This window comes from Ctenopharyngodon idella, chromosome 6 (genome assembly GCF_019924925.1).
Source record: "Ctenopharyngodon idella isolate HZGC_01 chromosome 6, HZGC01, whole genome shotgun sequence".
Taxonomy (NCBI): Eukaryota; Metazoa; Chordata; class Actinopteri; order Cypriniformes; family Xenocyprididae; genus Ctenopharyngodon; species Ctenopharyngodon idella.
The window spans coordinates 11,144,685-11,170,876 of record NC_067225.1 but is presented as its reverse complement, the minus strand read 5'-3'; the positions used below and the strand labels follow the sequence as shown (position 1 = coordinate 11,170,876).

Sequence of the window (26,192 nt, the reverse complement as noted above, 5' to 3'; positions counted from 1 at the left end):
GAGCAAAAACATGCCGTTTTTGTGTGTGTCCCTTTAAATGCAAATGAGCTGCTGCTCCCCGCCCCCTTTCCAGAAGAGGGAGGAGCTTTAACAGCTCACGCTTCGGTTGCTCAACAACAACAAAGCTGGAGAATCTCACGCAGCCAAAATGAGGATTGTCAGTAACGGTGTTCAGACTTACATTGTTCAAACCGGAGTCGGACACTGATGGAGAGACTTTTAGAATGAAACTGGATGTTTCTGAATGGTTAGTGGATAAATTTATGTAGTTGCTGTGGAGTTGATTCAACTCATCGACTAGCATGTGTTGTCATATTAATCTATTGTGCAAATCCAGTGTTGAATTGACCCTCGTTTGTGCAGCAGTCCGGTGTAAAATGACGGCATGACAACAACACTCTACTACAACAACTCTTCCTCTTCTCTAAAGCAGCCCAACATGGCCTCACCCCCTTTGTTGCATGTTCTTGGGGGTGGGGTTTATGTAAATTTTGGGGTTTGTGATGTCACTAACCCAGGAAGAAGCTTGTTGTAGTCCCTACCAGCCGTTTGTCTATTTCTGTAAAAGAAAATATCTCCCTTTGCATTGAACTTTGAGCGATGTTTTTTATGCTCTAACAGCAACATCATACACTAACTAAAGTTAACAAAGTGAAATCATAATCAAGGACCCCTTAGATTTAGATTTATTGTATGTTTAGAACATGTGACATTTTTACAGTCAATAAATTGAACATTTTCTTGATATTTTTTTTTTTCTGGAACGAAAAAATACCACACACAAATACCACACACAAAAATGTTTATTCATCTGCCCTGATTATTTTAATGATTTGCTTGTGCTTTCCTATAAATTTCAATCTGTATTGGTGACTCACTCCAGTCCCAGTCCACGCAAACACACACAAACACACACATTTGTGATCTGAGTGAATTGTGAGTCAGCATACTTGATATTCAAATTAACCCCTCCGCAAGACTGCGGAGGAGGAGGAACGCTCTTGTTGTTTGTTCCATCAGTCCCTATGCAAAGTTCATTTTGCAGCCTTGCTCTGAGCCACATATGTTAAATATCGCTGTGAGGTGCAGGCTTGTTTGCTTTGGAGGCTAATACTCTGTGTGTTAGTGGTCTCCAAAGACACCCAGAGTGAATGTGCTGGGCTTGAACGGCCTACTTCATTTCTGCCATGTTGACTGCATATAAAACTGACTAAATGTTTCCATGCTAGAGGTTCTTTACAATAGATCAAGAATATATTAAGGCTATGTGATTTGCTGTTGGATTGTCTAATTGAAAGAGAGTCCATTCTGAGCTGGTCTGCCCAGCAGCGGATTGTGAGGTAAAGTTAATTCACATGGGGCTGCCAAAGCATGAGTTTGATCTCAGATATTTAGGAGTACCACTGCAGCAATTTGAAGCAGTTTTACCTTTCTCCCTCCTTGGATCTCAGTGAATGGCTTTGCACATGCAAATATATGCACAAACAAGTACACAGTCCCAAGCACATTTTATGCTAAGTACAGGCTCTACTTGTAGTGCAAGTAGTTGAATCATTGATCTATATAGATTAAACTCTTCTGAATACTACTTAGGTGGTTGGATTATGATAGACATTTTGCTTCACACAGCAAAACATGATTAAGCAGCAATGTGTGAGTTCCAGACTGCACAAATCATTTAGGAACCAAATTAATGAATCACTGGATAAATTTTAATGTTCACACACTACTGATCCTGATTGTACTTGTGCCAGATAAATATTGATGCTTTGTAAGAAAAGTTCTACCTATTTGGGAAAAAAAGTGTTGTGTTACAGCTTTCATTTTGACTTACGGTTTAGTGAGGGAGTCAGTTGTAAACTCAGTAACAGCTCTGAATGGTTCAACTGAATGAGTTTGACTCTGTTTCCACCTGGTATTAAGATGCGTTTTGGTCGATCGGATCACAAGTGAACGAAACAGACAAGTACCCGTTTACACCTGGTATTTTAATCCGTCTCTTTTGTCCACTTTCAACCACTTCTGTCCTGATTTCTTCGAGGGGAGGGACACCTATGTGCAGGTAAATTTATGTTTTTTTTTTTCCAGATCTTTCAATCTAATGAACAAAATAAGCTTGTGCAATTTACATATGAATGCGACCGGAGACAATGGAAAACAAAGGGCAGCAGCTTTTGTTTCTGCTCTGACAGCCACAACAAGACTGGCCGAATGCTGTGAGTGTGTGTTAGAAATCAGGAATGGTGAGAGAACAAACCAAACTTGGGTCTTCAGCCGACATAGTTTAAATCCCGTCTGGCTAAAGTGCTTCCCATAATGTTTACGCATTAGGTCAGTAGGCGGAGAGTAGGCGGTCTTTTGTAGCTGTTCAAATGTGTGTTCAAACTAATGTGTTTTCGACTACCTCTAGAAGTGGAATCATTATTCCATTATTTACTCACCCTCAAGCCATCCTAGGTGTATATGACTGGAAATGACTGATCTTCTTTCAGACGAACACAATCCGAGATATATTTAAAAATATTCTTAGTCCTCCAAGGTTTATAATGGTTGTGAATGGGCAGCCAAATTCTGAAGACAGAAAACTGCATCCATCCATAAAAAAAATTAACCCATACGACTCCCGAGGGTTAATAAAGGCCTTTTGAAGTGAAGGGATGCGTTTTTGTAAGAAAAACATCCATATTTAAAACTTTATATATTCAAACAACTAGTCATATACACCTAGGATGGCTTGAGGGTGAGTAAATCATGGGATTATTTTAATTTTTGGGTGAACTATCCCTTTAATTCATCCCTCTTACTTAAGTGAATTTCTCATTAAAAAATAACCAGCTCTTAAGAATCATTTGTCCTTGAATGTTATTATGCTGTTTGCTCACTTCAATGATGCAATTGACCAATATATATATAAGTATATAAACTGATATTTAATGAAACTGCATGTGGATGCACACAGTGTTTTCCTAACTGTCACCATCAGCAAATATATTTTTTCCTTTAACAGAGTGTCTATTTACACTAAGTCCAAATAGCGTCCCTTGTTGGCAAACGCTATTTACACTAGCTCCACCCACCAATGTCTGGTTGGACCACTCAAGTCTTAAAAAAGACACACAGAAGTCAACATCTTCAGTGGTGCAGCAGTAGTAAGTAAGGCTCGCAGACCTGGCTTTTAATGTGATTGACGCGCCTTTTGCCAAGCTCGCATTTATTTTTAATAAAAATGAAAATAATGTTCTAAAAGTGGAAATAAACTGTGAATGAAATAATATTAAAAGTGTTTATTGGGTAGGGTTAGGGGAAGGTGTAGAGAGGGGTTTATTCTCCCAATAAGGTATCATCTATTTAATAATTTTAATAAATATAATCATTTACACTCTATGATATTATTGCATCCTGTTAATGTACTAAAATCCTGAGGTGCAAATAGTATCTGCCAATATAAAGTATAGATAGCATCTAATTACTATTTACTCTTTTTGCAAAGAACTGATACTTTTACATGGTGTAAATAGAATCTGTCGCTATTTTCAGTTAGTGTAAATAGCCGCTGTCATATTTTAAATATATTGGCCTATTTTTGTCACGTTTCTCAAGATCATTTATTCTGCCAAGAAATACAACATAATATTTATCTTTTTTCAGATTTGTTTTGTAAATTGTTTAAAAGTTTTGGGTTGATCAGATTTTTTTCATGTTTACCAAGACTGCAAAATACAGTAAAAAGTAATGTTGTCAAATATTATTACAATTTAAAATAACAGCTTTATTTAGTTAGTTTTATTAACTCTGACAGCAAAGCTGAATTTTAAGCAACCATTCAGCAGTCTTCAGTGTCACATGATCCTTCAGAAATCATTCTAATATGCTGATTTGCTGCTGATTTGGAAACATATCCTATTATTATCAATGTTGTAAACAGTTGTGCTGCTTTCACACGAGGTCTGAAGAAGATGAAGACAGATGACAGGATTATAAAATATGAACGAGGTTTATTAAACAAAAGGTTAGAGAGCATAACAGCTTGCATATACACAAATAACAACCGACAACTGAAGAGTGAACAAGGAGGAACTTAAATACACAGTGGTGACGAACTAAATGATGATCAGCTGTAATGATGAGTTAGTGTCCATGGAAACAGATGAGTGGCGGGAAACAAAGACAAAGAAATACTGAAGAAAGCAAACTGAACATAACTGTGACAGCTGCTTATACATTTTTTCAGCATTCTTTGATGAACAGAAAGTTCTTTACTGTCACTTTCAAACAATTTAATGCATCGTTTCTTAATGAAAGTATTCATTTCCTTTTAAAAGGACAGAATCTTACTGACCCCAAACTATTGAATGGTAGTGCATACAGCACTGATCCGTCCCTTTGCTCTTATGTGAGTTCGCAGAGTTGATCTCTTTCCTGGCTCTGAAAGAATCTAGTTCCTTATGGTTCCATAGGGAGGCCTGTGGGTCCTGACACAGCTGAGGAGCAAAGGAACATCTGTCAGATTCTGCCACGCTCATGCTTGATCTAGGACAGGCACTCTGTCTTCTCCTCACAGAACCTCAAATCCCTCTAATAGCAGTGACTTGTAGTCTGTTTTTACAGAGCGGTGTTTAACGAAACCAGAAACTGAACATTAAAGCTCAAAATATAGCTCCCCTAGTGAGGGAATCCAGCCAAAGAAGAAAACACAGCAGATTGCAGTGACTGTATTTCTTTCTTCTCCTTGGTAGAGTGTCTGCAAGAAGATTTAGTGCTTTAGAAATCATTCATTTATGACAACTGAGACAATCAGTGAAGCTGGAGCCTTGCATAATTAAAGAAGCTTAATATTGCATTAGCAGTAATAATAATTTCACTACAATTTAACAAAAAGCACTGGTCTGAAGTGGAGAATGCACACAAGTTTGGTATGACTGATAAGGCACCAGTTTATCGCATACACATGTGTCTCAAGCTGAGTCACTGATCAAAGGGTTTTGACCTGTGGAGCTACTGGCATGTGCATGTGTTTAGACTGTAACTGTTCTTTGTTGGTGCAGTATTTCACTAGACATTATGGCATGGAAACTCCTGGAATTAGATTTCTCAAACTGTGGTTGGGACTCTTCCTGTTTCCATAAGGATCTTTAGTCTAATATTGTTGCTTAACTTACACTTGTTGACTAGCTGGGTTGTTTATTTTCTTTTACAAAATATACCCATGATAACCATTGTGTCTATGTGGATTTTTAACATACTATGGTAAAACTGAAAATGCACAAAAAAAAAATGACAAAGATTCTGAAAGGTTACTTCACAATATGGAGATCACATATTATTGCATGGCTCTCTGGAACTTGATTTTGTTTGGACACAATCCAGAACTCAATTCATAATATTCACCATCGTCCATGGCAACACTGTATATCAGACCCCTCATCTAGTTAAAGGCCTTTTCACACCAGCACAAATGTTTGGCACAAAAATCTGGTGCAAATTTTGCATGGGATTTTTCTGTTCGGATCAATGCGAATAAACGGATGGTCTGAATAAAAATGCAAATTCACTCTCTAACAGTAGGTGGTGCTTATGGAAAAGCAGAAATAGAGTGGTCCACAACTTTTCGTTTCTGACACCCACTTGTCATGGAGAAGAAAGGAAGTAAAACAGTATTTACATGTTTTCAAACAGCCATTCAGATTTTTGCATCCGAATATACCTGCTTACATACTATATTGTAGGCGGAAATAGTATGTGAGACGAGTAGTCTGTCTGAATCCATAGTATTCATAAAACTGTAGGCGAAAAGGACCCGGATTACCTATGGACACTTTACTGTCCCATTAGGCCACGGGAGAGGATTTGTGAATGGCAGTGCAATAACTTGTGTCATAGGTCACATGACAATATGGCGGATGCAGTATATGTGTGAATTTTATTCATACTACACACCTTCATACTGTCACGTGTAGCTGTAGTAAAGTATCTCACGAAGACGAATTGCACAAAAGGAGTCTTTAATATAATCCACAGAAGAACACAGGAGAAGTTCAGGGGAAACAACCACGTTATATAGATGCCACGGAACACAGAAATGAGTAAACTGAGGGCTTAAGTACACACAGAGTAACAACATCTGGGTAACTCAATCAACAACTATGGCAACTGATTAGGCAAGGAGAGACTGTCACACAGAAAGCAATGAGGACTGAACCAAAACTCAGAAGTAAACTAGACAGTGTATAACCCTGACACATACTATATAGAACATACTTTTTTAATGGTTGCAATTCGTGAAGCAAGTTTTAAACCAACTGTAATACCTATTAATCATTATGCGATTTCGGATGCAGTAATGTTTTTATGTAACAGCAGTGACCCTTGACATGTGACCAAAAAAACAAAACGAATGTCATTGGTTGGCCAGTTCTCTTCACAGTGTGATGGAAAATAGATTAGAACACTTCTTAATAAAAAAAATGTCACACTGACAGCATACAAATATTTATGTCAGTCTGAGTAGATGCATTAATAGTCATTCATTCAAATTAAGTCTATTGCACCTAATTTTCGCATCATACGTTTGTCTTGGTGTGAACAGTCCTTAACTGAAACAGACGCTAATTTTTCTCGACTAACACACTGTGTACCCTTTCTTTCTCGTTTCATACAAACAAAACTGGTGCCATTTTGTGTCCCAGTTATCGATTGTACTGAAAATGACCTCAGAGGACTATATTACTGTAATATTGCTGCAGTGTTTGTCTTGTTGCTTGGCATTGTAATGATTTTTTTTCTTGGAGGAAGCTTTAAGATAATACAGTAGCGTGTGAGAGTTGCTCTGCTGAGCAGTGTGAACTCCAGCTCCCTGCATGCTGTTGACAGGCCAGTGGACATGGTTGGCAGGATCTAGGGCAGAGGCTTGTCTGAAGCCCCTTATTCAATGAGTTGTGACTTGTTCAAACAAAAGAACCAGAGCTGCTTTCTAACAGTCTGTTTGTGTCGCCTGGCAAGCTTGTTATTCTGTCCACCGTGTCAGAGATTTAGCAAGACTTCATACAGTGCATTAGCCTATGGATATATTGCTTGCACAACAAAACACTTGCTCTTACGGAGCTTATAAAATCAAAAATATATTTCATGCTACTTTAATAAGCAATATTGGGGTAAAACAAAAAGGTAGCACAGTGGAATTTACTAATTTCATTCATCAGAGACTGTTTTCACACAGGTTTGATTGCTTTGTTCGAACTTCCCCTTGCCAACACTGGTCTCTATTCACATTGTACTTTATACCTTATATTATGGGCTGCGCATGGGCTGCGCATAATACAGACAATATATATATTGTCTGTGGAAGGCGTAGGACCATAAAATGTTTGTCCAATCATTGCATTCGGTCCGAATGCAGTCAGTACTGCCAGTCAGCTTAAGCATTTTCCTAACAGCGCACTTCAGCCGTGACTTATTCATGATACAGCACAGCCTCTCGTACCTTATTGCTTACTTACGAGAAGGAGGTCAACTAAACGAGTGTATTACCTGCATCTGATATATCATTCTTCAGGTTGATGTCCGTAATATTACATCCGTTATAAAAGTTTTAACGTCCACTGAAGAAAGCGATATCTTTGTCTTTGTCCTTTTAAAAGTTAGGGGGATTTCCCATTAAACAACTTCCTTGTTTACAACCAGTCCCTTTCAATTTGTTACTGACTCACTAATAAAGACAGTCTTTGCTGCCATCTAATGGTGTAATAATGTAACTTTCACTGAATGTATATATAAATGAACAATAATAGCCATTAGACAATAGGAAATAAACACAAGCAAACAATTCAGTCAAACGTACAAAAGCAGCACTCTAGTACAGGATTTAAGTTAAATATAACATAAATATAAAGTTTTGAAACTTAATTTTCCCCTTAACCCAAATTGGTTATATACCCCAAATGAATTATATCTCATATTTAACCACTATCTACATAAGAGCCAGTGGCAAATTCCTGAAGGACTGGCCGAGATGAATCTGTTCTCTGTGGGTACATGAGCGCTGAACGGCCGCTGACGGCCTGGAAGTCATATCTGCAAAAGTGTCTAAACAAACTGTAAAATAGACGCTATGTTTACATATGAGTCACGTATGTGAGGTCTAAATAACTACATTCTCGCCTAAAAAACTACATTCCATGACACAACAACAGTAGTATTTGTAAAAAATATGGTGGATTTGCTCGACCACCATTAAAGTCGCCACAAGCGGAGTGATATCAACGGTGAAACGGTTCCAGTGCTGATACTGAGGGAATATCGCACGGCTCTCAGCCAATCAGATTTGAGAACCAGAAAGAACTGTTGTTTATATATATATATATATATATATATATATATATACAGTATATAGATATATATTCAAATTTAACCTTTTTTTTTTTTTTTTACCTTAAATAATGGCTTCTCCACGGGACTTTTGTTTTCTAGACCAATAGGGAATTTTTTTCCCCCACTAGGCTTTCAAACATGTCTGTTATATAACAGTATTGCACTGTAGTCTTTCTTTTGTTAGGTTAATGGGTAATAATAACAACTACAAAGTGTACTAGTTTACTCTAGTAGAGTAGGCCTATAACATGATCAGCTTATTAGTCAGTTTTATTTATTTATTTATTTATTTCCAGTGTGAAGGAGAAATGCTTGGGTAATTTGTTCACTATTTTGAGTAAGAGGCCTACATTTAAAACACTGCCCCCTATTGAGTCCTAAATTATCACTTAGTTTCCATAGCAAAAACATGGATGAGTATGCCAAAACACAAAACAAAACAAAAAACAAAAAAACAAAATGGCAGATAAGAGCAACTTATATACTATAAGTTTGTTTAAAATATATATGGCATTGAACAGCAGTGAATGCAAAATTCATATTTTCGGACAAAGAACAAAAGGATTGATTGAAAATGTTAAAAGAAAATGTGACCCAGGCTCACTTGCAATGATAAACACGGGTTGTGCCGACCACAATATGTTCTCCACTGCAAATTATTGGCTGCCAAGAGCATGATGCCATTGAGAGTCAAGACACATTTATAAACCAAACACTATAAAGAACACTTCATGATAATATTAGAAAATTGCAGTGTTCAATTTGAAGCATTTTTTGTTTGTTTTTGCACAATGAATTTGAAGTATGAGGACCAAAAAAAGGTATTTGTATGATGACAGATAGTAAGCGTTTACAGTGATGTACATCAGTTGGGTTGTTGAGCAGCATTTTCTTTGTCCTCTGTTATGCTTTGGGTTTCATATGTTGACCGGAAATGGCAGCTTGGAGGCAGTGAGTGAGCTATTCCTTCCTGGTACTGTGTGTGTGTGTGTGTGTGTGTGTGTGTGCTTAACTGGTAACTTTAGTTCACAATCTGTGTTTGTGTTCACTATATTACAATCTATTTTTGTGTTTGTGTTTACAGCTTACAATATTACAATCTATTCATGACTCTTTTTATGGTTATATAACAGTCGATTATATTTTTCCTTGACCATCATGTTGATTTTGTTGTTGTTATAGTTTAACATTTTCTTTATACAGTAGGTACAGTCATTACTAATGGTTCTTGATCTTAGTTATGGTGCTGCTGATTGGTGCTCATTTCCACGGGACTTCCACCCCCTCATGTCAATGAAGTCAATGATGAGATTAAAACTCTAATAGATTAATCACTGAAAGTCTGTGGATAGCTTAATTAGATTACATTCCAAGAACTCTCCTCAATTTCAATGTTAGCTTTTGCTCTGCATAGAACTCAAGCAGAAAAGGTTTTTCACTGTCATACAAATTGCCTTTCTCACTCACACTGGTAAATAGTCTTGACTTTCACCTGTATTGAATATATAAAAAATGCTTTATGTGATTAGTATTTTTAGTATAGCAGTTCTGACTCTCTCTCTCTCTGTCTTTCTACCAGGCGGAGGCAAGACTGGCAGCTAAACGGGCAGCCCGGGCAGAAGCTCGAGAAATCCGTATGAAGGAATTGGAGAGGCAACAGAAAGAGGTCAGAGGATAATCTGTTTGGCAGACTGTTACAGTTCTAGTTTCCTCTTAGGCTATAAGAAATAGCCTGTATTGTACGGTTCTATATGGAATGATTCTCACTGGCTTTATTTAAGCAAAATCATACAGGAAAGAGTGTAATTACTAAATTCTGATTGTATCAGTAAATAATACTAAATAATTGTCATAGAAAAATATCTTGTGCCTTGTGCCTGCAACTTTGTTGATATTCAGAATATTGAGTAACTTAAATTTCAAAAGCAATATTATAGTATTTTTATCTGTTTTTGCTCCACCGTTGAAAAAAAAAAAAAAAAAAAAAAAATATATATATATATATAAAAATAAAAAGCCTAAGCAGAATCAGAATTGAATTGGAGCAGAAACACAGTTATTAATGATTTAAAAATTTAACACTAAACCAGTCTAAAAGTTGTGACACAGGGAAAATAGTGTATAAATATTCATTTTTCTTGTATAAAGGTTTTGCTTAGCATATAGACAAAAAAGATGAGATGCATGTGATCATGGATCATGTGATCATTGATGTGTGTGTGTGTGTGTGTGTGTGTGTGTGTGCTGGTGTTTACCTTTACTAGTCTGTAATAGTAAACTGAATATGTCATATTTATGTAGCGCAGAGTACGGTTTATGAGGTGAGTGTTATTACTTTCACATACATTGGAGGTATATATCCTTTATTTTTTAATTGTATTGTCATGTGACATTTTTGGTGTTTTAAGAGTATCATATTTTAGAATATCTTCTTTGATAATATTTAGCGTAATAGTGAAAATATTTGTGGTTGTCATTTAGAGTGTGCAGCACTGCTATTGTGTGTGTTTAAATATATATTGGACCGATGATAGTTTACTGTTTGAACGGTTGGGGTCAGTACAATTTTTTTTTAATTGAAGAAAGTCTCTTATGCTCACCAAGAGTGCTTTTATTTAATGAAAAATACAGTAAAACAGTAATATTTTTTTAAAAGTTGCCAGCTACTGCCAGCATTTTTTGATCATTTTCACAAAAATTTCATGGCCTCCAGAATTTTTTGTTGTATGAATATTTGAACATGCAATTATATCAAAAGAAAGAACAGAGCCTCTGCTTAAAACAACAACATTTTGTTCTAGCTTCATGCATTCTTTTTTATCGACACTTGAATGTAGTTAAGTTTCATAAAAAAAAAATTAAAAAAAACATTTTAAACAAAAAGCTGAGAAAATTTAATTTTTGTCAACAACATGCATAAGCAATGCTTTTATTGCTTTTTTCTGTCTTTTTTGTGTGTGTTTTGATCGTAAGATTCTGTACTCCTTCAGAAGATGCGTAACAGCACCCCCTACCGTATAACAGTAAAAATATAGATTTCCGGAAAATTCCATTAATGGCGAGGAAAGAGTTAAAGGATTAGTTCACTTTCAAATTAAAATTACCCCAAGCTTTACTCACCCTCAAGCCATCCTAGGTGTATATGACTTTCTTCTTTCTGATGAACACAATCGGAGTTATATTAATAAATATCCTGACACATCCGAGCTTTATAATGACATTGAACGGGACCAATGAGTATGAAGCTGAAGGAAGTGCATCCATCCACATCCATCCATCATAAACGGCTCCGGGGGATTAATAAAGGCCTTCTGAAACGAAGCAATGCGTTTGTGCAAAAGAAAATATCCATATTTAACACGTTATGAAGTAAAATATCTATCTACGAAGAAAGTGTAACGCCTCTTGCGGTTTAAAACGCTGACGTTACGTCCTACACCTTCCCTATTCAACTTCGCGACGTCAGTTATGCTTTCTTCCTAAGTTGAATACAGAAGGCGGTCTGGCAGAAGCTAGATATTTTACTTTATAATTTGTTAAATATGGATGTTTTTCTTACACAAACGCATCGCTTCGCTTCAGAAGGGTGAGTAAAGCTTAGGGTAATTTTCATTTTAAAGTGAACTAATCCTTTAATGCACCCTTTATGAATAAAATTATTAATTTCTTAACCAATTTCTATTAATCTTACTGACCCCAAACTTTTCAGTTTGTATGGTAGTGTATGTGTCCAATAAAAGTCCAGTCAAAGACAACATTTTTAACATAAAATACCTCAGAAATTAAATTTTATGCTGTTACACATTAGCACAATTTCACCTTTTTCTTCAAAAATATTGCTTTATATATCCCACGAAAATAGCATGTAAAACACATCCGCCAGAATATTGAGAGCATTAAGGGTTCATTTGTTGGCATTCTGAATCAGAATAATTTTTAAAAGGCTTTGGAGAATGTTTTGGGTTATAAAAATGACAATATATTTTACGCTGTTAGATTTTATTATTCTTTCACCAGCTCTCTCCTGATTTATTTAGAAATGATCCCTATAGTCTCCTTTAAGCTCTTTATATCTTTCTCTTCCTGTCTCACTCTCTTTCTTTCTCTTCATCCTGGTCTCCCTGCTGTTTAATTAGATATATCAAGCGCAAAAGGTAAGATCTGTCCCAACATAATATCTTTCAAACTGTGCTCACATATTTGATCACCAGAAATATAAGCTGTTGTATTCTGCATTGTTGTTTTATAAACATCAGGTTATAAAAATACAGCTAAAGCTTGAGGAAGACCAATCCCACACTCAAACCAAGTTCTCTTGCAAACCTGTTTTTAACATCCTCCTATCCTTTCATTATAACCCTTCCTCACTTGATCGTGTTGCTCTCCTCCTCTCTGCACCAGAAATACTATGGGCTGGACAGCAAATGGGGCCATATTGAACAGTGGATGGTATGACCCGTCATTATACCACACTGCTGCATGCAGTAGACACCAAAGATAGAATATGACTTAGAAAATGCACACAGCACAGGTCCTGAATGCATTAATCAAACCCTAACTATCACAGTGTATCCTTCAGAGAATGAAATGTGATTGGTTGGTGTTGCATGTCTCTTAGGCAGTCTGTGTCTGATCCTCATTTCACAGGCTTTGCTGGAGCAGTGGGGGGCAGGAGGCCCATCTGACATGTTAGGGCTTAGTAGAGGTGGTCATAACATACAGCAGGATTATAGGGCGGTCGCGTGACCCACATCTTAAAGCACTCAACCCTCTCCTCCCACCCCTCCAGACACCCTGTCTGAGCCCTGTAATAAACCGTGATATGACAGACAGCGTAATCTCTCAGTGCATGCTTTGTTCAGTTTTTGTGGTGTTTGATAATCATGTGACCTTTTGACCTAAAACTTCCTGCTTTCTGTCCTCTTTTCCTGCTCTGCTTTTCAGGAGGACAGTGAGCGGTATTCCCACCGCTCTCGGAAACATACCTCGGTCTGTATCTGCTTTTTGTCCTTTAAATATTTCTTTAGTCTCTTACTTTTGCCTGTGTTTCATCCTCTCCATCACTCTCCTCTTATATTTCATTTTTGCCTGTAGTGTGCTGTTCATAACAGATGTCAGATGTACTTCACCCAAAAATGAAAATCAGTTACTCATCTTTATGATGTTAAAAAACTAAATTCCATGCTAATTTCCATGCGGTTATAGTGAAGCTTTCAAACACCATAAAACTCCATAAAAGTGTCATAAAATAGTCCATATGACTTTTGTGCTAAATCTTCCAATATGAAAACTTTGTGTGAGAAACAAACAATGTAGGCAAACCCTGAACTGCGCACAAACACACACACACACACACACACACACACACACACACACACACACACACACACACACACACACACACACATTTACTATCTAAATGGTCACATACCCAGTTTTTCCTATTTGTTTCTGCAACAGTAATTGCAACTTTTTATGTCCCAATTTTGACATTTTTCTTGCAATTGTGAGTTTATGAAGTCAAAATTGCGAGTTATAAACTTGGAATTACAAAGAAATAAAGTCAGAATTGGAAGATATAAACTTGCAATTGTGAGAAAGAAAAGTCAGAATTGTGAGTTATTGTGGGAAAAAAGTCAGAGTTATGTGTTTACATCTTTATTTCTAAGAATTGTGACATATAAACTCACAATAGCAAGTTATAAAGTACACATTGTGACATATAAACTATACCAATTGTGAGAAAAAAAAGAGAATTGTTAGATGAAGTAAAAAATTATAATTTTTTATTTTTTTCATTCCGTGGCAGAAACATGCTTCCACAGTTTTTATATACAGCTAGTTATGAATACTAGAACCACAAAATATGTAGGTACACACACAAAATTTGAATTATAATTAAGAAAAAAATCACTGACAAAAATGTTGTAAAGTAAGCATCCTTTTTTGACCCACATTTTCTTTAGCTGTTTGCTATCGCAGTGAACTCGCAGGCATACAGAAAAGCACAGTTTTACACTCCCTGTTTTCTTTGTCTTCCTGTCTCAGATATCAGATGATGAGGAGCGGATGTCTGTTGGCAGTCGGGGCAGTTTGAGGGTTAGTATACCTGTGATTCTTTCTATAAAGCTTTTCATTGGGATGATACAATTAAAAAAAAAAACATTGGAGATTTTATAGCAGTTTCTACTGCTTAACACGCAATTTGAAGTTTATTTTCTCTTAATTTTAATATTTTGTCACTTAAATAAGAATAGATATTCAGGATTTACACTACCGGTCAAAAGTTTGGAATCGTGTTTATTTATTTTTTTAAAGAGGTCTCTTCTGCTCACCAAGGCTGCATTTATTATGTAAAAAAACAATAATATTGTGAAATATTATTACAGTTTAAAATAACTGTTTTTAATAACAGTTTTTATTGTTTAAATAGATTTTAAAATGTAATTAATTCCTGTGATAGCAAAACTGAATTTTAAGCATCCATTAATTCAGTCTTTAGTGTCACATGATCAAGTCTAATTTGCAGATTTATTGCTCAGTTATTAATGGTGCTCAATTGATAAGAATGTTATTATCAATGTTGAAAACAGTTTTTGCTGCTTATTATTTTTGTTGAAACCACACACTTTTTTAGGATTATTTGATGAATAGAAAGTTCAAAAGTACAGTATTTATTTTACATAGTCTTTTACATAGTCTTGCAAGTCTTTTGTAACATTCTGCCATTTTGATCATTTTAATGTGTCCTTGCTGAATAAAAGTATTTCTTTCTTTCTTTAGTAACCTTACTTAACCGAAACTTTTGAATGGTAGTGTATCACAATTTCCACAAAAATATTAAGCAGCAAAAACAGTTTTCAACAATGATAATGATAAGAAAATATTATAATGATTTCTGAAGGATCACGTGACACTGAAGACTGGAGTAATGATGCTGAAAATTCAGCTTTACATCACAAAAATAAACACTACATAAACACACATTTTAAAATATATTAAAATAGAAAACAGTTATTTTAAATTTTAAAACATTACAAAATTACAGTTAGCCTAATCTAAACTTTTGACCAGTAGTGTAAGAAAACATCAGTGAAATGCAAAGAGAAACAATGTAAAATAGCTTGCTCAAATCACTGAAGTTATGTAAAATAAATAAATCTAATCTCGTTATTTGAAGCTCATTTATTAAATTAATAAGTATTAATGATACAGAATAATGAATCCAGAGTCTGTGCGGCTGCCGTTTGCACACAGATCCCTGTCACTGCTTATTCCCGCTTTCATTCATTCTTCATCACTTGTGCAACAGTCTGTCACCTCAGCTATTTTATTTTTTTTTCTCATTCTCATGTTGTTCTTTTGTCCTCTTCTGCTTGCCGTAGGGTAACCACACAGATCTCTGCAGCAGCACCAGCAGTCTGCCTTCAGCCAGACTACAAAATGGACGGGTCTGTCCCTCTCACAATCCCTAACAATCCCTCTTTATTCCTTCCTTTAGAATTAGTTCTCTTCTTCATTGTTTTATCTTATAACCCTTTCTTCATTTTGCCTGCTCCTCTTTCCTCGGTCATCTCACAGGAACGCTGATTTTCAAACAACTGTCAGTAGATCAGAACTGAAGGGTTCTGGAAGTGAAAATCACATTCAAAATAACCAAATTGATAGACAAATAGACTTTTTGTGAAGAAAAAAAAAATCAATTTAGGTGATTGTGTAGGCAACTGTAAAATCCTAAGATCTGAAATTTATTTAAAATTATTATTTTCATGATTTATCACATTTTTTCTTTCGTCAAATCAACTTCGATAATTAATGTGATTCAGATAACATAATATTTTGAGTTTCTCTTGATTAAATCAATCGCCTTCATTGTATTAACTCAAGTTTTTAATTTCAATGAACTCAAAAGTTTAAGGCAACCAGGTAACTTACTTTTTAAGTTAAACTAACAATTCTTTTTTACAGTGTGTACATTCTTAAGTACTACATTATACTCGCTGTGAAATCCACCAATCAGAGAAGTCATTGTTACTGAAACTAGCATTGCATCTTCTGGTGCTGCCACATTAGCAAAACTTATATGAAATTTTGTGAATTTAAAAAAGTCCATTATCAATAGTGTAGTGATGTATGAAGCACCGCTCACCCAGAACTCACTTTGACAAACTTGAACCTGATGCAATGGAAATTTCCCGATCTCATGGATTCCTGTCAAAACATTTTTGTTCTCCTTTTGGTCGCGAAAATTTTCCCAAACATCTTTAAATGCGTCTGCACTTTAATTTCTGCCTTAAAGGGATAGTTCACCCAAACATGAAAATTCTGTCATCATTTACTCACCCTCAATTTGTTTCAAACCTATATAAATTTCTTTGTTCGGTAACACTTTATTTTAGGGTCTTTTAACTAGTTGCTTATTAGCATGCATATTACTAGAATATTGCCTATTTATTAGTACATATAAAGCACATATTAATGCCTTATTCTGCATGACCTTATTCTATATTCTTAATCCTACCCAATACCTAAACTTAACAACTACCTTACTGACTATTAATAAGAAGTAAATTAGGAGTTTATTGAGGGAAAAGTTGTAGTTAATAGTGAATATGTGTTCCCTATACTAAAGTGTTACCCTTTGTTCTACTGTACACAAAAGAAGATTTTTGAAAGACTGTCTGTAACCAAGCAGATCTCGCCCACCCATTGACTTCATTTTTGGGTGAACTATCCCTTTAAATAGTATTCAAGAATTAGAATTAGTAAATCCCAAATGTTGGAAATTGTCAAGTGTGGTCAGATGATATACAGTACATTTCCAGTGTATTTTTAAATTGTATTATTTTCATTGAATGTAGCTAAATGAAAATTTAAAACATTCCTATTTTAAATGCCTATTGAGAAAATGAATGGAAAAAAATGCTTTCGTAACCAAGAAAGCAGCAAAAGTGAGCTGTCATTATTTTGGTCTATACAAACGTGTTTTAAGATGTGGTGCTTCTTTGCTGGTCGGATGTTGTTTGATGTTGTTAATTTAAAAATAAAAATCTTATTTTTTTCTGATATTTATTTATTTATTTAGGGGAGAGATGATTATTTTACTTGAAGAATGTTTAGTATTGACATGAAATGTTATGAGCATATATATTTCTTCCTCCCCTCTCTGTCTGTTTTTAGCCCTCTGCGCTTTTTAGTGAAACCCCCCGTTCAAGAAGTCACAGGGTTTGTTTCCAGTTGTCGTCTGCATGCAACCTGACATGCAGATTGTTTGTTCACTCTGTTTCATCTTGGTGAATACATGGCACACATTGTAATGAACATAAAGATATAGTTCATCCAAAAATGGAATCTGTTGTCATCAAAACCCATATACATTTTTTTTTTTGTGTGTGTGTGTGTGTGTGTGTGTTACACAAAAGGAGTGATCTAGTAGAATGTTCAAGCTGTTCTTTTCTATACTATGGAAGTGAATGATGACAACAGCTCTTCCTCATCCCCATCCTCTCCCATTTGATAAAGTGTGCTTCATTTTATTGCATTTGTAGTGTACTTCAAATCTTAAAAGCATATTTAAAAAAAAAGCGCTTTCAGATAATATTAAAGGGTTAGTTCACCCAAAAATGAAAATTGCGTCATTAATTACTCACCCTCATGTCATTACACACCCGTAAGACCTTCGTTCATCTTCAGAACACAAATTAAGATATTTTTGATGAAATCTGAGAGGTATATGGCTCATCCATAGACAGCAATACAATCAACACTTTCAAGGTCCAGAAAGGTACTAAAGACATCGTCATGTGACTGCAGTGGTTCAACCTTAATGTTATGAAGAGACGAGAATACTTTTTGTGCGCAAAAACAAAACAAATATAATGACTTTATTCAACAATCTCTTCTCTTCTGTGTCATTCTCTTACGCTGTTTACATCCAGCGCTTCCAAGTTCTACGTCAGAACGCTGGCTCATTATTGGTCGGCTCCTGCGTCAGCATCACACACATGCATTGTGCTGATAACGTGATCAGCTTTGGCCAATACTGAGTCAGCATTCGGACGTAAACTCGAAAGCCTTCACTGCGTCACCTGCGTAAGGATAATGACAGGGAAGAGAAGAGATTGTTGAATAAAGTCGTTATTTTTGTTTTGTTTTTGTCCATGAAAAGTATTCTCGTCCCTTCATAACATTAAAGTTGAACCACTGCAGTCACATGACTGTTTTAACGATGTCTTTAGTACCTTTCTGGACCTTGAAAGTGGTGATTATATTGCTGTCTATGGACAAGTCATAAACCTCTCAGATTTCATCAAAAATATCATAATTTATGTTCCCAAGATGAACGAAGGTCTTACAGGTGTGGAACGACATGCGGGTGAGTTACACTTAATTACACTTTTAAAAAGTGCACTTTCAAACAATGTCCTATTAAAAGTTGCACTCATTATAGTTAATAATCTTTTGTTGTGCATTAGAGAAGTATGTTATGCATTGACTAAAGCACATGTGATTATAATTTTAACCATTAACATATTTATATTATATATTTAAAATATATTAATATATTTTAAATGTACTAAATTACTTATTTTTTATTTAATTGCAATCAACAAGAAAACTTTTTTCACGAAGGCTTTCATTGTAGAAAAGAGCTGCTTGGACATTCTGCTAGATATTTCTTCATGTTTGATACAACATTAGAGCAGAATGATGACAGAATTTTCATTTCTGGGTAAACTATCTCATTTACGGACGTGTTGTTGTGTGTGTTCAATCCCTCGTGAGCAGATACCTGCATGCAGTATAGTAAACTGATGGTTACACATGTCTACGGCTTTCATAGCCTCTTACTCAGACATCTAACGCAGAAATCAATTCTTTATTTTGTCATTCCATAAGTGCTCAGAATACATCAGAGTGCATTAGCTAATGTGTTAACTTTCTATAAACACACAAAGAGGCTTTGTATGTAATGAGCATTTCCTCCTCATAATGTGTTTAAAGTACATCTCCTCTGGTTGTTAGCAGCCCTGTTTGATCACATTTCATGGTGGTCAGCCATTTTGGATACATAAAGCGGTCATTTAAGGGTCTTTATTTTAACTGTTTGTTGTGTTCTCCATGGTTATGTCTGAGAGATATGGAGTGTGTGAGGTGTTCTGTTCTGTCTGCAGGGGTCACTGCATGAAGAGAGTTCATTCTCTGGCACTAGGCGTTTCAGTGGCTCCAGCGCTAGAGGCGTAAGGCCCGATCTTTACCTATCCCTCTGAAAGGGGCATGACCTGATACCCAATGCCAGTCTGGGCTTGTTGAGCGTCTTGCATGGTTCCGTTTTCAGACCACAGGCTTGACTAGGTGTTGTTTGTGTCTGTTTATGTCATGAGCTTCTCTGAGGAAAGTTTGGGAGCTGTTTTTCCCACTCTTGTTGTGTTCGGATGCCTGCATGGCAGTAGTCAGAGTGGGACTGTTGGTGTATGTATGTAAAGCATGCATTTGATGGTTAATCATCTTGGATTGAATTTCTTTCTGTCTTTTGTGTGGTCGTTTACTAGTCAGATTGATTGACTCTCCTTTGCACAGATACCCGCTAATGCTGTATGTCAGTGTGTGTTTTGACCCACAATACAGATATGGTTTTACACTACTGTTCAAAAGATTGTTTTTTAAAGAAATTAATACTTTTATTCAGCATGGATGCATAAAATTGATCAAAAGTGACAGTAAAGCATTTATATTACTACAGAAGATTTCTTTTTCAGATAAATGCTGTTTTTAACTAATCACTGACAACATTGATTATAATAAGAAAGGTTACTTTAGTACAAAATCAGCATATTAGAATAATTTCTGAAGGATCATGTGACTGGAGACTGGAGTAATTTTTGAGTTTTGCCGTCACAGGAATATATATATATATATATATATAGAAACAGTTCTTTTACATAGTAATAATATTTCACAATATTACTGTTTTTACTATATTTTTGGTCAAATAAATGCATTCTTGTTGAACAAAAGAGATTTCTTTTAAAGTCCCCATGTAGTCAATAATTGTATCCCTTAAAGCTCATCTTTGATCACCAAAATTACATATTTAAATGTTTTTTTCCTGTGAAAAAAAAATTCTTCATGCCTTAAAATAGCCTGAATGTAACTCTACACTCTTGCCTCATTTAGTACACACGGATCTATGAATATGATAATTAGCCCCGCCTCCACTCGCTCATGCCAGCTCAGAGATCCACTCGGTCAACTTACTGAGGTAAACGCTGTACAATGGTATCGCTCTTTACAACGTCGGACACATAATGGTGATTAATATGATTAGTCTTTTGCTTGACTATGTTATCAAACAGCTAATAATGTGTTGCTAATGTTACACAAACCATGTTCCCGTTCGCCATGTCAGAGTCACACAGCTGCCTTCTGAAAATCAGAAAACACTTTGAACAACTCGAAATGTTGGTGGAAAAATATAGTTCATCATAACATTCATACACCCTCCATATTGCTAAATCTACACGATTTTTCATATCAACAGAAAATATACCGGGATAACCTGGCTTCTCTCGAGACTCCCCTGCTAGTTCGCTGTTAATGATATGCTAAAGCCCGCCGGCACATTGACGTGATTGGTTACAAGGTTTTTTGTGACGTCACAAACACCAGCGATTTCAAACCATGGGTTGCAGTTTTAAGGAGAAAATACTCAGCAATTTGCACATGGTTTGTCTTAAAGCATATTAAAATCACCACATAGACATATAAACAACATTAAAAACTTGATTTTCACCACAGGGGGACTTTAAAAACAAACTAATATCAAACTTTTGAACAGCAGTGTATACGGTACTGTGGCATTTCTTTAAACTTTATACGTATCAGTTCCCACATTTTTTCCTTTCATGCTCAGAACTAACTCTCTTCCTGCTAACATCTGCTCCTCTGTCCATCTTATTCTGCTTTTTTTTCTCTGTACCTGCTTTTCTGGTCAGCCTTCAGACTACAATGGCTTTCTGGGCTCCAGTTCCAGAGCTTCATCTAGGGCGAGTTCAGCCCGTGCCAGTCCAGTGGTGAGCTTCCCTTTTCTATCACTGACCAAGCTTCAGTACTGCAGTTTCAAGGTCGAGCCTGTCATCTCTGTAACACATGAAGATCAATGGCACAAACTGACCTGTTATCCTGCTCCTCTGCATAGCCTGTTCCTCACACTAGAATATTCAGTATCAGGTGGAATTAGCATGAATCTTGTTTGTGTCGTGCTCCCTCTAGTGAATAAAGCATGGAACGTATCTATAGATGCCCCAATTCTGATGCATAATTGTTTAAATTGAGTATTTCTCATTTAATGTGGATTTGTATGAAGAGTTTTACAATGAAACACATTTCATTTTTCATACAGGTGGAGGAAAGGTCAGACTTCCTGGAAAAGGTCAGTAGGATAATTGTTGAAAAGATGCACAAACTAAATTTTTAATCCATCACAATGAATAATACCACAACAAAATGACCTGCCAAACCAAGTAAATATTTAAACTACCTCCTCAGGGGTCCAGGACAGCCTCCACCCTCTCTGCTGCTACTCTAGCATCTCTGGGTGGAGTGTTATCACGGAGAGGAAGCTGTGATACCTCGATTTCAGCTGACACTGAGGCCTCCATACGGGAAATGAAGGTGGGTTCATAATACTAAATTATAATGGCAATGATCTATTTGTAAAGATCTTCATTTAGTTGTCTATTCTCAGGACTCCCTAGTAGAGGTGGAGGAGAAGTACCGTAAGGCCATGGTGTCCAATGCTCAGCTGGACAATGAGAAGACAAACCTGATGTATCAGGTGGACACACTGAGAGACACTCTGATGGAGCTGGAGGAAATTCTGTGTGAGACACGCAGAGAGTGTGAGGAGAAAAACAGGGTAAGGCTTATCAAGTGATGAAGTCAATTTTTTGATAAAGAGGGTTATAATACAAAATAAGGAAAATCCTGTAGAGCAAATGTTCCCAAACTTTTGCCCTGAGGCATTTAAGGCACACGTGTGCTGCAGTCACACATTTTCCATTAAGCAACAATATTTTACCCCTTAAATTGATTTTTCCAGTGCATTTTTTTTTACCTTTATAAATACCTTTATAAAATAATGTTTTAAATAAAAAAAGTTCAATAGAGAAATAAGCAATGGTGTTAAAAATGAAGTGATACTTTTAAATATTAAACTAAAACCGCCAGTAGGTGGCGATAAATCACTGTCTTAATGAGTGAGTCATCGAGTCATTCATTCATTCAGTAACGAAGCAAGTGGCTATGTAATTAAATCATTGACTCTCATGATTCGTTCACAGCCGCAGATTCGTTGACGAAACATTGCTGTGTTCTGCTGTGGCTTTCGTTGGAACTATTATTTCATTGCAAAATACAACAAACAATACTGGCAATACTGTATTTAATATGTTTTTTCACCTAATATTAATAATATTAATATCAATATGTTTGTTGAACTGTTGTATAAAATCAATGTCACGTTTGCAGGCATGTGGATATTTGGGAAAAATTGCGTTCTTGCTCGTATAATATAATCAACATTAAAAACAAGAACTCGCACAGGGTGTTTTTGTATCGAAGACAGTTTGAGTCTTAAAAGGGTCCTTGATCATGATTTCACTTTTTTAACTTTAGTTAGTGTGTGATGTTGCTGTTTGAGCATTAACAACATCTGCAAAGTTACGACGCTCAAAGTTCAATGCAAAGGGAGATATTTTCTTTTAAAAATTCTCTGTTTAACAGTTGGTAGGGACTACAACGAGCTTCTTCCTGGGTTAATGACATCACTGACCCTAAAATTTACATAAACCCCGCCCCAAGAGCATGCAACAAAGGGGGCGAGGCCATGTTGGGCTGCTTTAGAGAAGAGGAAGGGTTGTTGTAGTAGAGTGTTGTTGCCATGCCGTAATTTTACGCCAGACTGCTTCACAAACGAGGGTCAATTCAACACTGGATTTACACAAAAGATTAACATGACGGCACATGCTAGTGGATGAGTTGAATCAACTCCACAGCAACTACATAAATTTATCCACTAACCATTCAGAAACATCCTAAAAGTTGTAACTTCTTCCTGAGTCTCTCCATCAGTGTCGACTCCGGTTTGAACAATGTAAGGCTGAACACCGTTACTGACAATCCTCATTTTGGCTGCGTGAGATTCTCCAGCTTTGTTGTTGTTGATCATCCAAACACACAGTCATACAGCCGGTCATTATGAAGTCATAATTCAGTCCTTTAATTGTAATAATACTACCGTTCAAATAACTGTGACAGAATATACTGCAAATTCACACATACTTAACTGATGGGCGTTTATGATTGTAATGTTTTTTTAGGAGTGTGAGCGAGAACGTCATGCCCACAATATCCTGAAGATCCAGTTTGAGGAGATGAAGGAAACACTGAAGCAGAGTGAAGAGTTGTTGACGGTGAGCGTCACCAGTAAATGATGGGGCAGTCAAACTTCTTCTGGCTCTTTGTCTTCCTAACATAGATGGATTTTTCTGTTGTCTTCTCTCATATTCTCCTCTTAATATTCTCCTATCTGTCCATCTGTTTTCCTCTGCTTGCCATCATGGCCGGGGCTCAGGATGCCCAACAGTCTCGCGGGAAGCAGGCGGACTATATTAGGGAGATTTCTGACCTCCAAGAAACATTGGAATGGAAAGATAAAAAGATCCGGGTACAATTACTTTTCATGGCCATGTTTCATTAATCATAGCATCAAAACAATTCTCTCTTTTATATTTGAACACTTAATAATCTTTTGAATTTCAGAATTCCCTAAATCCTCCTTAGCTCGTGTAACTTATTAACCCTTGTTAACTTGTTAAAATACGTAATGCTTTATACTGTCACATGTCCCTTGTAGTCTTTCCTAACCTTACAGATTTCCTTTACTCCTTTGTTCTTTCCTTCCCTGACTGTTTACTTTTGCGGACGGCCGCATTAAGGCCTTAGAGAGGCAGAAGGAATATTCAGACATTATCCATGATGAACGGGAGGCACTCAGGGATGAGGTTTGCCGGCTTAAGGATGCTCTAAAGGTAGAGATATAGAAGGAATATTGGCAATCACAGACAGGATATAGAAGTAATTATATTTAGCATCATTATTTTGAATTCAAAGGACCATAATAATAACATAAAGGGGAAAAAATGGGATGTTGATATCAGATTGTATTCTTGCACAGAAACATGGCATTGTGCTGGGATCTGAGGTGACGGCCAATGGGGAGTTAGCAGACAGGGCGATTGATGGGGAAACAGCTTCCCGATTGAATCAAGACTCTCACATGCCCACCATGACTGGAGACGGCATGTTAGGTAAGACAAATGGATTCCAGTATTTTTTAACTCACAATCTGAACAAATCAGCTATTGCAGCAGGTTTACTTGTTGCAATCAAATGTACACTCCAAAAAATGCTGGGTTAAAAACTACCCAAGTTGGGTTGAAAATGGACAAACCCAGCGATTGGGTTGTTTTAACCCAGTAGTTGGGTTAAATGTTTGCCCAACCTGCTGGGCAGTTTTATTTAACTCAACTATTGTTTAAAAATGACTATATGTCTGGCTTAAAATGAACCCAAAATAGGTTGAAAATTAAAAATCAGACACATAATTACTAGAGGCAACAATAATAATCAAAAAGTGAACATTTATTAATAACCAATTTAACAATGTTTATTGTTTAAGTATTATTCATTATACTTATTAATGAAGGTTAATTTCCAACATACTTTGGGTTAATTTTAAGCATGCAAAACAGTAATTTTTAAACAATATTTGAGTTAAATAAATCTACCCAGCAGGCTGGGCAAAAATTTAACCCAATTGCTGGGTTAAAACAACCCAATTGCTGGGTTTGTCCATTTTCAAGTGTATGTAGTCAAATTATGTAAATTTTTGTTACCATTTTGCTTTAATGGTATTTTCTTGCAGAAATTGTAGAAAACATTACAAATATGTTAAAGATTAGAGATTAAACAAAATTATGGCAAGACCAATAATCAAGATGGTGGGAGGAATTCATTTTGGTGTTATTTCCATGTCTATCTGTTAAATGAGGAAATGTTGACTTGTATACCTAAAAAAAAAGAAGTTAAAAGAGAGGGGAGTACAAGATCTGAGGCACAGAAACTGGACTGTTTGCTATCTGATGCAATCCCAGAAAACCAGCAAGAAGATCAGTGATTTGAAGTTGTTAAAACCCATTTCTGCAGTCAATTACAGTATGCTAAATGTAGACAGCAGATGAAAAGTGACAAAGTGAAGGCCAAGCAAAGACTTGTCCATCTGAGAATGAAGTCAGCACATTTAGTGCACAAATGGTAGCAAACTCTTATAAATATCTAGCTCTAAATGGCACAGGCTGATAGGCTTTTACATGCAATCTCCAAGCAATCACACCATTAGCTCATGGCACAAGCTGATTAGCCTCTGCTGATTCTGCAGTCAATGAGATTGCTTGGTCAATATTTAAATAGTCTGGTTTCAGTGTTCGCTCTAGGCTAGTTTGGTTCCTCTGAAACCCTCCACCTCCCCAGCTCCACCTGCCTCGATCTGCTATAGTATGTCTATTCATGCAGCAGCAGCATATCTTACATGCTCACAGCAGCGTATCCGTGTATTTATTGGGAGTAACAAATCCATATTACTCTGCAGCAGCAGCGTGTGGAGAAGATCTAGTCTGCCAAGACCAAATACATTAACATTGCCATATTCATTATCATTAACATGCCAAAACTACAATTCCAAGTCTACTGATTGCAAAATTAAC

The 26,192-nt window shown here is 36.2% G+C and overlaps 1 protein-coding gene and 1 long non-coding RNA gene across 25 annotated transcripts in view; one reads left to right on the top strand and one right to left on the bottom strand.

Moving 5' to 3' along the window:
- The window catches only part of LOC127513925 (uncharacterized), a 757,994-nt gene that overhangs the window by 688,979 nt on the left and 42,823 nt on the right, over positions 1–26,192 (bottom strand). The gene's annotated exons all lie outside the window — the stretch shown is intronic.
- The window catches only part of lrrfip1b (leucine rich repeat (in FLII) interacting protein 1b), a 42,644-nt gene that overhangs the window by 9,451 nt on the left and 7,001 nt on the right, over positions 1–26,192 (top strand). Inside the window, exons 2-17 of one of the 24 annotated variants that reach the window (XM_051896081.1) lie at positions 9,947–10,033; positions 12,504–12,521; positions 12,769–12,816; positions 13,312–13,356; positions 14,416–14,466; positions 15,753–15,818; positions 17,548–17,592; positions 19,542–19,607; positions 21,363–21,440; positions 21,770–21,799; positions 21,916–22,041; positions 22,115–22,285; positions 23,748–23,840; positions 24,002–24,094; positions 24,366–24,458; positions 24,605–24,737. In XM_051896081.1, the coding sequence (XP_051752041.1) occupies positions 9,947–10,033; positions 12,504–12,521; positions 12,769–12,816; positions 13,312–13,356; positions 14,416–14,466; positions 15,753–15,818; positions 17,548–17,592; positions 19,542–19,607; positions 21,363–21,440; positions 21,770–21,799; positions 21,916–22,041; positions 22,115–22,285; positions 23,748–23,840; positions 24,002–24,094; positions 24,366–24,458; positions 24,605–24,737 (1,243 nt within the window). Of the gene's footprint in view, positions 1–9,946; positions 10,034–12,503; positions 12,522–12,768; positions 12,817–13,311; positions 13,357–14,415; positions 14,467–15,752; positions 15,819–17,547; positions 17,593–19,541; positions 19,608–21,362; positions 21,441–21,769; positions 21,800–21,915; positions 22,042–22,114; positions 22,286–23,747; positions 23,841–24,001; positions 24,095–24,365; positions 24,505–24,604; positions 24,738–26,192 lie in introns of those variants that run through there. The other 23 variants (XM_051896105.1, XM_051896083.1, XM_051896085.1 and 20 more) reach the window with 23 other exon arrangements.